Source organism: Podarcis vaucheri, assembly GCF_965113315.1.
Source record: "Podarcis vaucheri genome assembly, chromosome: 13".
Classification (NCBI taxonomy): domain Eukaryota; kingdom Metazoa; phylum Chordata; class Lepidosauria; order Squamata; family Lacertidae; genus Podarcis; species Podarcis vaucheri.
Window position 1 is genome coordinate 31,640,991 of NC_138751.1, and position 12,490 is coordinate 31,653,480.

General features: G+C 47.6%; 1 protein-coding gene across 7 annotated transcripts in view; it reads left to right on the plus strand.

Moving 5' to 3' along the window:
* The window catches only part of LOC309517800 (corticotropin-releasing factor receptor 1), a 60,816-nt gene that overhangs the window by 39,152 nt on the left and 9,174 nt on the right, over positions 1-12,490 (plus strand). For 2 of the 7 annotated variants that reach the window (XM_082197348.1, XM_082197350.1), the window contains 5 exons: positions 4,526-4,611; positions 8,200-8,306; positions 8,612-8,732; positions 10,080-10,233; positions 10,830-10,890. In XM_082197348.1, coding sequence (XP_082053474.1) covers positions 4,526-4,611; positions 8,200-8,306; positions 8,612-8,732; positions 10,080-10,233; positions 10,830-10,890 — 529 coding nt within the window. The other 5 variants (XM_082197353.1, XM_082197352.1, XM_082197349.1 and 2 more) reach the window with 5 other exon arrangements.

The window sequence follows — 12,490 nt, forward strand, 5'->3', positions numbered from 1 at the left end:
TCTTTTATATATAGTGAGGAGCCTTTTTGTGAGGTTGACCAAGTCGAGATTTGCAGAGTTTTGTCCTGGGGGCAATTTTCAAGGCTAGGAAAGTGCCTGCATTTGTTCCACATTAGAGTACATTTATCTAAGTAGATAAATAGGTAGCACTCCGGCGGGAAGGTAAACGGCGTTTCCGTGCACTGCTCTGGTTCGCCAGAAGCGCCTTACTGTCATGCTGGCCACATGACCCAGAAGCTGTACGCCGGCTCCCTCGGCCAATAAAGCGAGATGAGCGCCTCAACCCCAGAGTCGGTCACGACTGGACCTAATGGTCAGGGGTCCCCTTTACCTTTTACAGTACTGACATAAATGCTACGTACACATTAGTGGCTTAAAACACAGAGAAAATGCAGGGATGTCTTCACCCAACGTGCATTACATGATTTGTTTTCCCACGCTTGCAAACACACGCCCTACACAAATCCTATTCAATAAAGCTGTTATCGGCACATGCACAACGGTTGCCTCAAATTGTACACACCTCAGCATAACTGCAAAATGAACGCGGCAGATGTTTCCGAATCGGATAGAATCTAGCTTGAGGGAAAGCACATCAAACAGCAGTATTTCTCAAGGAACTACACGATAGATGTGGGTTGTGACTAACATCATGTGCAAGCCCCTTCAAATACTAGCAGTGAGAGTGCACGGGAGCCAGAGTAAACCAGAATATGTACACAACCGAAGTCCTCCTTTTTGTTAGCGCCAAACACATAGCCTTGCAGCCGTTTCTAAAAAGAAAGAACCAGACCTTGTGGGGAGTGGGAATGGCCAGGAACAGAGAAATGGGGGTGAGGAATGTCATGCCTAACTCCAAAGCAACTCCACGGGAGTGTAACCACTTCGGTTGCACTATGATGTCCAACAGAAGGCAAGAAGTGGGGGCGCCGGATTTTGGCACACTGCACAGGGCGCCACTGAAATTTGAGGTGCCAAGGTCCACACCTACTCCCCCCACTGCTCCTGCCGCTCACCATGGCAGCAGGGTTCAAAATGCATGTTTGAATTGGGGATACCCCTGGTGTGTGTGTGTGGGGGGGTGTTGGGCAGGGAAACAGCAAGTACAGAAAGGAGCTCCCTTCTTCCACTCCTCCTGCCCCGTACCTCTGTGTTCTAAATTTCCACCTTAAAAAATAAAAAAGAGGTCACTGCACTAGTATTAACATGTAATGTGCAAATTGAATCACGGGGATCTTCTATACTGCCTCCTCAGTGCTTGGATTATGCTGACCTCTTTGCAGACCTTTCTGCTTGATTTCCAGCTTGTCAGGAAGAGCCATGGTTCTGTTGCAACGCTGAACATCATACTGGGGAAGAAAGCAGGCCATCTTCCTGCTCTCTTTGGATGGTGTCCTATTTTTCCAGTTCAGTTCTTTTGCCCTTTGTTGTGTTAAGCACTGCTAGGAATTGGGGGGGGGCAGGGAGCAGGAATAAAAACTGGGAGGGACAAGGGGCCTTGGCAAGCCTCAAGGGTCTGAGGCTGCCATGTTGTCCACTGCCACCATCTTGGCCACCAGCATCACATACCCTCCGACATGTTGCGTCCCAAAACCGGGGCATGCGTCTTCCTGTCTGTGCTCCCTTTGCGAGTCACGTGATCTGTGTGAGATCGCAGCCCCCCCCCCAAGCGCTTTTTCGGTGCGAGATCTCAACACAAAATCATGTGATATCACGGCACCCAAAATGGCCGCCATGCTCTTGGGGGGGGGGGAGAAATGGGATGTCCCTATTTTTCCAGGGCACTTGTGGGGTATGGGATCAGGGGTTCAAGTTGGTTTGGGCCTAGTGGCAGGAATACTGCCTGCCACACAATACCTTTGATTCCAAGCCAAGCCCTTTCCCAACACTGTAGGAGCTAAATGGCAGAGACGGCAGGATGCCTCACCATCCTGCTTATTTGAAGTCTAGCCACATTTCACTTGGCTTGCTCTGCCGAAGCAGCTATGGCTTATCACCCTTCCAATCTGACCTGACAGCTTTGATTTGAAATGAGTGGGAATAGCCTCATAGTTTCTGAGGGGATGAACGGCCAGCAATGAAGCTGTCATGTGAGCAAAAACGATCCTGTCACACAGTTTCAACAAAGGTTTAGCTTTCCGCTTTCCCTCCTTTCTCCTGTCAAGAGGGAAAAGCAGTGTGTGCGTCCGTCTGTCCCCCCCCCCCATCTCATTCTCCAGGGGCTAAAGCTTATTAAGACCTTGACTTGCCACGGCCATTCCCATCTTTGCTAAGGTTATCTGCAAGACTCCTTTGAGGAAAATAAAATGGACCAAGAAGCTCTGAGGAATTCACCAAAGCTGGGAGAAAAGCTCAACCCCAGGAGCGCAGGCCCAGCACAGATACAAGAATCACCTCAGAAATCTGTCTCAGGTTGTCTCTCTAAGATTCCCTGTCTAAGATTGTGAGCTTAGACAAGGGCTGAAAGCTGAGGGTAGGAGAAATGGCAAGGTGGTGCGTAGATAGACTGCTGAAGACTATGGAGGGTATGATGTATATGGGACAGGCGAGTGTCGTGGCAAGATCAAATGCAGAAGAAACTTCCTGTCCTTCTTGCACCGCAATATAAAGGTGTGCAGTTTTTTCACCCTTCCTCCTCACCTTGCCTTCACTTGGGACACTTTGAGTACTTAGGTCATGTAAAATGCAGTAATTTCTAATGTGGCTATTGTAGTAAAGTGTTTTTTTTCCCCGGGGGGAAGGCCATCAATAGAGTTCCTTGCCATCCCTTGGCAGCCAGGACAAGTTCATCCCAAAGTATGAACGCAAGGTCAAGGGTGAAGCCAGCAGGCGCAAATTCAATTTTCTCCATCTTATCCATGGTTATGTCACAGGGCAATTGTGTAAGAACTTTGCCCGATTTGAAAACACCCTCTGATTATGTGTAATCCAATTCCGCTGCTGCTCAGACCACCTTTGTCCTAAAGAATACTAGACTGGGCCAAATTACATGTTCTGTATCAACTGTGTTTTTCAAACTGCGTTCTGAAGGGAGCGGGAGGTGCTTTCAGCAGACAATGACTGCAGAAGCATCAAAGACGGACTTGGCTGCGAAAACTCATCAAACATCAGAGGCTGGGCTTTCACATTATATCAAGAACAATACTGCAGCCTGTCTTCAGCCTGAATTTGTAACATCTTGTTTTATTGTTTGGGGGGTGGGGCATGATTAAGAAGGAGCTTAATTTGCAAATGGGTCAGCGAGATAATCACAAATGTGTCATTGTCAGCAATTTTATTTCCTTATTGGGTTTTCCATGGAATGGGTAGATCAGGATTATAGGGCGCAGGGATACGGGCTGGAATTTTGAGGCCAACATTGTTGTGTGGACAGTACCAATTTTTTTAAAAAATCATAGACTTGTAGAGTCATCTAGCCCATCCACTTGCAATGCAGGAACCGCAGCTAAAGAAATAGAATCAAACCTGCATGCATGTGAAGCACTGACCCCGCCATAAACACCCACCTGGAAACATTTAAATACCACAGTTTGACACAGGTAGAGTGTGTCATTCGAAAGCTTAACTTCTGTAACAGGGTGGAGAATCTGTGGCTCTCCAGATGTTGTTGGACCCCAACTCTACAAGTAGCCAGCAAGGCCAATGGCCAGGGATGATGGAAGTTGTAATCTGATAACATCTGGAAGGCCAAAGGTTCCCCTCCCTTGTTCTATAGACTAACAAAATAATCCTCAGCAATGAGGAACCTATAACCCTAAACTACATCTCCCAGCATCCTTCACCATTGGCATCACTGGTTGGGGCTGATGAGAGATGGAGTCCAGCCACTCTGTAGAGCATAAGACACTTAATCTCAGGGTTGTGGGTCCAAGCCCTACGTTGGGCAAAAGATCGCTGAATTGCAGGAAGTTGGACTAGATGATCCTCATGGTCCTTTCCAACTCTACGATTCTATGATTCTGTGACTATGTCCCCCACCACCTGCTACATATGTTTATTCAGAGGCAAATCCCACATTGTTCAGTAGGGCTTCCTTAGTGTTTACAGAACTTCAGGCTGGTTCAAATAAGAAAGCCAGGGATTGTTTTGCTTGTTCTGTCAGCATATCTTGTTCTAGCCCTCTTATTGGATAGAGAGAGGCAACTGCGGCCTCAGGCAACTGATTCCGAGTGTCATGAAATGGCAGCAAATTATTAGTTGTTTGATTTATTATCATTGTACTTTGATAGTCAGGGACGAGGAGAGATTCCTGTGGGACTGTATGCCTCAGGTACGAAAATAACTTGGCTAACCTTGAGTACTTAAGGTTAGACATGCTGATGATTAAGCAGTATACAAATGCCTTGAATATTATAATAATGTCTAATTAAGGGGGTTGGGCAGAGGCGCCATTTGTTGTTGACCTCAGGCAGCCAAATGTCCTGGAGGGCTGGCCACCACTGCTATTTCAACAAGTCTCTCACATAGCTTGTGTCACACTCCCAGGACCTCTCTCAATCTCTTTGTCTGTGTTTTTCTTTTCCAGACAATGTGTACAGAGAATGCTTTGCAAACGGGAGCTGGGCAATCCGGGTGAATTACTCCCAGTGTCAGGAGATCCTCACCGAGGAGGTATGAACTGCCATACATTTCAAGTAGGGCTATATTTCATTATAAAGTGGCCATACCGTGCCTCACTACCGCCTGAGTAATACAGTCCCTGGGATTTTCTATATAAAGGGCCAGATTAACTTTCACAACTTCCCTCAAAGAAATTGCCCTACTCAAATGTTAGTCTTACTCGGACTCATTGAAATCAAGGAGCATGGCTAACTTGGGTCCATTAATTTCAGTGGCTCTACTCCGAGTAGGGTTACCATTTGATGCAATCCTCTGAGAGTATATCTTTACCTGTGTTCTTCTCTTGTGAAGTGCCCTCAGCTCTTAGAATGAAGGGCAGTATATAAACGGAATAAATAAAAAAAATTCACCCTGGCTTTTGAAAGTTAAGGTATTTTGCTTCCTGGGATCCACCTCCTTTTGTTGTTGTTGTTGTTTAATCTCCACACCGGTGTTTCCCAAACTTGGGTCTCCAGCTGCTTTCGGACTACAGTTCCCATCATCCCTGACCACTGGTCTTGCTAGCTAAGGATGATGGGCATTGTAGTCCAAAAACAGCTGGAAACCCAAGTTTGGGAAACACTGCTCTAGACTGTTCCATTTTTGTTCGGAACTGTTTTATTTGTCTTCATAATTGTATGACTATATTGTTGTAACCTGCCATGGGACCTCATGATGAAGAGCAAGTAAGAGATCTTATAAATAGAATAAAGTTGAAGCAGAGATTGCACCTGCTGGGTTTGTTTTAGCTCTAGAGCTGAATGACCCAAAAGTTGGGATACTGATTCTGGTTTTATTGATGCCTTTTAATCTCCATGGATATATCAAGTGATTATGCAAAGGAGACTTTCCCAATGAACTAAGCTCTACAGATCAGATCTGTCATCTCCTCTCTCTGCTGCTCTTAATAGTACCCAGAATGTACCACCTTGCCACACCTCATAGTGGGGTCATCTCGGGCTTGTGGTCACCTTCTAAACCTTCTGCTTTGGGTCCCTACTCTCAAGCCTGGCCCATGGATTCTGCCATGGGGCAGAGTGTCACTGCAGCTGCATAGCAACAGCCAGTGGCTGGTGCATATATTTCCTGACTATGCAGCTTGTGTGCGCGCATGTGTGTTTAGTGGAGGGGCACAAGAAGGAGGTGTGCAAGGAGTTTTCATGGTGTAGCCATTATCTGGAAAATCCCAGAAGGCTGTCACTTAATTAGAATTTAGAAAAGGTTCCTGGAAACATGATATATCCGCAGCGGCAATTACATTTGACTGTCCCTGGGGGCTTGGGTTGAAGTCGCAGGAGAGGGTGGCTGGATAATTAAATTAGCCAACTGTCTTGCTGTGAAGCTTGCATCCATTCTGTGAATTAGCAATTAATGGGGGTGTGTGGAGAGAGAAATAGCTGTGCCCCCCCCCTTTGTGAGAGGACAATAGCATCTTAAACATCAGAAGGCTGCAAGTTGTTTTTCTCCACATGGTACTCTGTTCCACATCTCTGAGGATCCCTCATTCTACAAAAGGATGGTCCAAGGCACAGCCCAGGGACCACATGTGGCCCTTGAGACCTGTTTTGGTGGCCCTCAGCAATATTTGACACCCCTGCCCAGTAGTGCTGAGCTTTGGTAAGTGAGTGCTGGGCTTTGGGAAACAGGCATGAGGCTGTGACCGGGTCATAGGGTCCTCCTGCCTCCTTCCCAAATCCTAGTTAGCACTTTCCAAGCTTTGGGAAGTAGATAGGATGGTCTAGGACCCTGACAGAGTCTTGCACCTCCATCCCAAATCATGGTGACCTCACTTAGCCAGCTTTCGAAAGGTGGCATAAAGGCTGGAGGAGGGCACCCAGTTTTGACCTTGCTTCCCCTTCCCCTGGTGCGACAAGGCAGGTTCATGTCAAAGTACTCTTGCAGCCCATTTGGCAGGAAAAGGCTGCCCTGTTCTACAAGCACTTTCATGTGACAAGACATAATGCTGTTAAAGGCTGAATGAATGAATGAATTTGACAGACCAGCCCTGCTGACCAGTCGGCTCCTGGACTGCTTCCCTTTCCTATATCGCTCCTATCAAGTCCAAATGTGACTCTTAGAAAAACATTGCTGACCCTACAAGTGTCCCTATTTTCCAGGGACGTCCCTGATTTAGAGAAGCCATCCCAGTTTCTGATTTGATGTTCCACTTTTCCTTAAAGGTAAAGGGACCCCTGACCATTAAGTCCAGTAATGACTGACTCTGGGGTTGCGGCGCTCATCTCACTTTACTGGCCGAGAGAGCTGGCGTACAGCTTCCGGGTCATGTGGCCAGCAGGACTAAGCCACTTCTGGTGAACCAGAGCAGCGCACGGAACGCCGTTTACCTTCCTGCTGGAGGGGTACCTATTTATCTACATGCACTTTGATGTGCTTTCAAACTGCTAGATTGGCAGGAGCTGGGACCGAGCAACGGGAGCTCACCCCATCGCAGGGATTCGAGCCGCTGACCTTCTGATCGGCAAGCCCTAGGCTCTGTGGTTTAACCCACAGCGCCACCCACATCCATTTTTCCTTAGGATGTCCCTATTTTCATTGAAGAAATGTTGGAGGGTATGGAGTTATCCAACCCCCAAGCCACCTGAAGGCAATCCTGTTTAGGGAAGAGGTTTAAAAAAAAAAAAAAGTTCAATGCTTTATTATGTTTTTATGTATGTTGGAAGCTGCCCAGAATGGCTGGGGCAACCCAGTAAGATGTGTGGGGTATAAATAATAAAATAATCATTATGGAATGTGACGTCCCTCTTTTCATTGTTGGAGGGTATGGCATTGTCCTCTTCCATCAATCATTGTGCACAGTTCTTCTCAGACCCTCTGATGCTCAGTATCTGTGGAGCTTGCCATTACTTAGTAAAACATATGGGAAGATGGTTCAGGAGTGGCAAAAGGAAGCATCTTATTCCCACACATGTAAAGAATAGGAAGAACGGTAGTAGTTCGGTGGCAGAGCACATGTTTTTCATGCAGAAGGTTCCAGATTTCAGTTCTTGGTGTCTCTAAGAAGGCTGGGAAGATGTCTGCCTCCAAAACTATAGAGAGCTGCTGTCAGCCAGTATAGACATTGCTGAGCTATGTGGACCAATGGTTGGGCTCAGTATAAAGCAACTTCTTGAACTGACTACCACTTATGCTGCTCCTTATAAAAGATCTTTAGCTAAACCCAGAATAGGAGGAGGAGGAGATCATTTCACAGATGATCTAAAGGTCAACATGACGATAAAGGAGCTAAAGGGACCTGTGGCTCTCATGATGTTGCCAGAAGTCCATTTCCCACCAATTGCAACCAGCGTTGCCCATGCTTAGGACTGATGGGAGTTGTAGTCCAGCAATGCCTAGAGGGCGCCAGATCCCTCCATCTCTGGTTTGAGGAAAGGGAAAGCATTGGATTCAGGGTAATGGCTAAGCAGCTTCTTGTTGTTTAATGGAGGCTGCTTCCACCACTGGCTAGTGAAAGAAAGCAAGACTATTGTGGCATTCTCTTTGGAGCATGGTTGAAAAGGTCTGAAGGAATTGGACTACAAATGATAGTTACTATACTATTGTGGCCCAATGCTGAACCTTTTCCTGCCTTTCCCCCTACAGAAGAGAAGCAAGTTGCACTACCATGTTGCTGTCATCATCAACTACCTTGGGCACTGCATTTCCCTGGCAGCACTGATAGCTGCTTTCGTCCTCTTCATGCGCCTGAGGTGAGTCAGGCCAAAGCGCCCATGAGATCATTTGAAGCAGCCCTCACCCGCCTGCCACTGGCCAGATGTTTACACACTACAGCTCCTGCCAGCACAGCCGTGCTAGCTGGGGCTGATGGGAGTTGAAGTCCCAAAAGCATTTGGAGGGTGTGCTAGGCTGGGGAAGGCTGATCTAAAAATTAAAGAGAGGTAGGGGCAAGGCAGTAACATGCGAGGGGGGGGGATCTGCCTTGAGAGTGGGGCAGTTCATCCTTTGGGCTGTTCCTGTGCTGCCATTTTGCACGCTCTTTCCTTTTCTCCTCCAGGAGCATCCGGTGCCTACGAAACATTATCCACTGGAACTTGATCACTGCCTTCATTTTGCGGAACGCCACGTGGTTTGTGGTCCAGCTCACCATGAATCCAGAAGTCCATGAAAGCAATGTGGTAGGTTCTCCTCAACCTGGATTCAAATCTGGTGCTAGCAATTTGGCTTGGATGCCTGCTGGACTTTGAAAAACAAAACAAAAAAAGCAAGGGGCATCAAGAAACTTTCCCCATGACCTTTGAGGTCACTGCTTCTTGACCTGATATATGAAAGTCAAGCCTTGAAAACGTACATCTCTATCAGGGTCTCCAGCTGTCTGTGGACTACAATTCCCAGCATCCCTGACCACTGGTCCTGCTAGCTAGGGATGATGGGAGTTGTAGTCCAAAAACAGCTGGAGACCCAGGTTTGGGAAACCCTGATGTATAGTGTATAGCCCTAAGGTATTCTGAGCTGGTGATGATAGGGTTGCCATAATTCAAAAAATAAAAACCAGGACACCCCAAAAGTTGTTGAGCTTCCCCCCCCAAAAAAATACCAAAAAAATCACAATTTCTTGATTGACTTGCCTAAGATCCAGAACAAAATGCTGCCTTTTGGAAATCCCCCCACCCCGATGTCAATTCCTCCTTTGAAATCTTTTGAAATGTATGGAAAAATCCAGACGTATGGCATCCCTAGGTGATGAGGACTCTGGCAGGGGGCTGGAGCTGAGTGGTAGAGCATTTTGCAACATGCAGAAGGCTTCAGGATCACTCCCTGGCTTCTCCAGGTAGGCCTTGGTAGAAATGCTACCAATTAGTATATAGACCAACATGATCACGATCACTTTGCTTTAGCACCTTCAAAACATTGGCATGTCTTTAAGAGTTTAAAAGAGCCAGCCGATCAGGCCCATAAACCTGTCAGATATTTGCAAGTTAAACTGCAGGTATTTCACCATGACTGGTCCTACAGTAAGACCAAAAATGAAATTCTAATCCACGTATCTCCTTGTTGGATTTGCTGGCAGAAGCCAAGGCAGCCTGGCTGAGGCTGGGTGGAATTGCCGCCCCTAATTCCTAGAGGGTGCCATGTTGCTGAAGGCTGACGCTTACAAGTCTGTTGATCTGAGCTACCCGGCAGCTGAGGTTCAGCCGGGGTCTCCTTTAGTGTGAAAAGGAAGCTGAATTTCCATGAGCTCTAGCATCTTGAGAGTGATGCTGTAGTTTATTTGCAGATGAGTTGAGCTATCTTGCAGTTGGCTTTGCTTCCATCTGAGGGGTTGGGAATTTTAACACCGAAGGATGGAGCCTCAGCATCATTGTTTATGAATGTTCAGCCGTTAGCAGGCGAAAGGGGACGATGCTAAACTGTTCAGAGTAGCCGTGTCCTCATAGAGGTAGGGTAGGCTTCCTTGTGGCTAGGATTTGCGGGGCTGTTTCCTCTTAATTCATCCATTCTGCCTGTTCTCTCACCACACACAGCCCTGGTGCCGCCTCGTCACAGCTGCCTACAACTACTTCCACGTCACCAATTTCTTCTGGATGTTTGGCGAGGGCTGCTACCTTCACACAGCCATCGTCCTCACCTATTCAACAGACAAGCTGAGGAAATGGATGTTCATCTGCATCGGCTGGTGTGAGTGGCAAGGAGAGGGGTGGCTGCAGCATATCCTGCAGGGTAGCCAGGGCGACAAAGGGATGGTAGAGTACGAGACTCTCTACCTCAAAGTTGTGGGTTCAAGTCCCATGTTGGCCAAAAAATTCAAGGCGGTTGGATTAGACTCAGAACTCCGCAGATGTTCAGGAGTACTTTTTTGTTTATCATGTATACCTTTTCAGAATCTGAAAGCACATTCTGGAGTTCAGCCATAGGTACCCAGTGTGCCTTTGTTATACGCTCAGAGGCACCATCAGGCGTTCTAGTATGGGCAACAGGGCCTGAGGCTGAGCTGCGATGATTCCAGGGGCACAAGTTAACCTATTCGCTCTGCAGATGCTCGGAAGCTCTCTCATTCTCACTCATTATAGGACCACTGAGCCCTCACGCAAGAAAAGACAGGCTCTGTGTCTGAGCTTAGGAAATAGCACCGTGATAGTTTCGCTCGGTATGGGTGGGTACCTGAGCTGAGGCCACATATCCCATTTGCTCCCCCAACTACCACAACCCCTTGCCTTAATGCTAGGTCATTCCTCACCGGATGCCCTGAGACCTGTCTTTGCTTTCATCCACAGGCATCCCTTTCCCCATCATCATCGCTTGGGCCATTGGGAAACTCTACTATGACAACGAGAAGTAAGTCATCCCTAGTCTCTCTCTCTCTCTCTCTCTCTCTCTCTCTCTCTCTCTCTCCCATCCTGCTTTTCTGCTGCTATGGTAATGGCTTCTAGAGCAGGCTTGCACAGCCTTGGAGTGGGTGCTAACGGAGGGATCTGGGGGTGGAAGGAGGGAAGCTCTGCTGGCATTTCTCCGCTTTGCACAAAGGCAATCAGGAGCAGACTTGGGGGCGATTTCAGCAGACGAGCAAGAAATCAGGAGTGGCCTTGCTTGCAGGCAGGCAGTGTTCTTCCCCCACTCTGCCAACTACCACCCCAACCGCCCATGAACCAAACAAAAAGCTGTTTACCTGCACCAAGAATGCGGATCAGTGGCTTCCAAACGTTTTGGAGGCCACCGCTCCTTTCGTTCCATAAACTCACCCCCAGGGCCCCCTAACCTATAAAAAGCACTACTCAGAATATTGAAATGCACCACCCACCAAGGGAGATGATAATTCAATGAAATTTGAAACAGTGGCAATTAGTTGCACGTGCATTCAAAGCCCAATTACTTAGTTTAATTAATCAGCAAAACTGATGAATGCTTGATCCAGTGATACCAGCTTTTCAAAGCCTGATAGTCATTTACGTCTCCAGCACCCCCTGCCACCTTTTGGCACCCTGCTAAGTAATCCTGCCGTCCCCTGGGGGGTAGTACCATTCACTTTGAGAACCTTGGATGTAGGTGCTTAAATTTCAGGGATATCCTAGTTCCAATGGATAGGATTAGTTCAGGGAATGGAAACCTCTGACCGGTGGGACAGATTAGGCACTTCCCATTAGGCCGATGAGGCTGTTCTGCCAAGCCCACCTGCCCTCCACCTGATGTCACATGTCAGATGTGAGGCAGGTAAAGCAACAGCTGGGCCGAAAAGAAGCCTGTGGGATCAGTGGCACATGCAAGGATCTGTGTAGAGTGAGTGCCCTGCTTGGCTCTCTCCTAGCGCCAACAGTCAGCTGGTTGTCAGGGCTTCGAGGGCCGTGTATCTGTTGCACTGGCTCCCGGTGGAGTATCGGGTCAGGTTTAAGGTGCTGGTTTTGACCTTTAAAGCCCTTTGTGGCTTAGGGCCCTCGTAGTTATGGGGCTGCCTCTCCTGGTATGCCCCGCAGAGGACCTTAAGGTCCATGAATAATCATAGTTTAGAGGTCCCAGGCCCTAAGGAAGTTAGATTATCCTCCACCAGGGCCAGGGCCTTTTCAGTGATGGCTCCAACCTGGTGGAATGCTCTGTCCCATAAGACCAGGGCCCTGCAGGATTTAACTTCCTTCCGCAGGGCCTGTAAGACAGAGCTATTCCGCCTGGCTTTCAATTTGAACTTAGCCTGATCTTTTATTCCCCTTCCTTCCCTCCCGCTCCCCTTTTTATGAAGATTACCCGCTCTGGGATCCCACAGCTAATTCTCCCCTGGTCTCTCCACTGGCCCAAATAGGACTAATTTAGCCAGCTAGCCCTGGTGATCATCTAATGTTTATTGGATGGATTTCCCCCCTAAATTGATTTTTGAATTCTGAATTTATTGTTATTCACGTTTTATGCTGTATTTTGTGCTGTTTTTTGTTGCATCAAATAAGTGTTT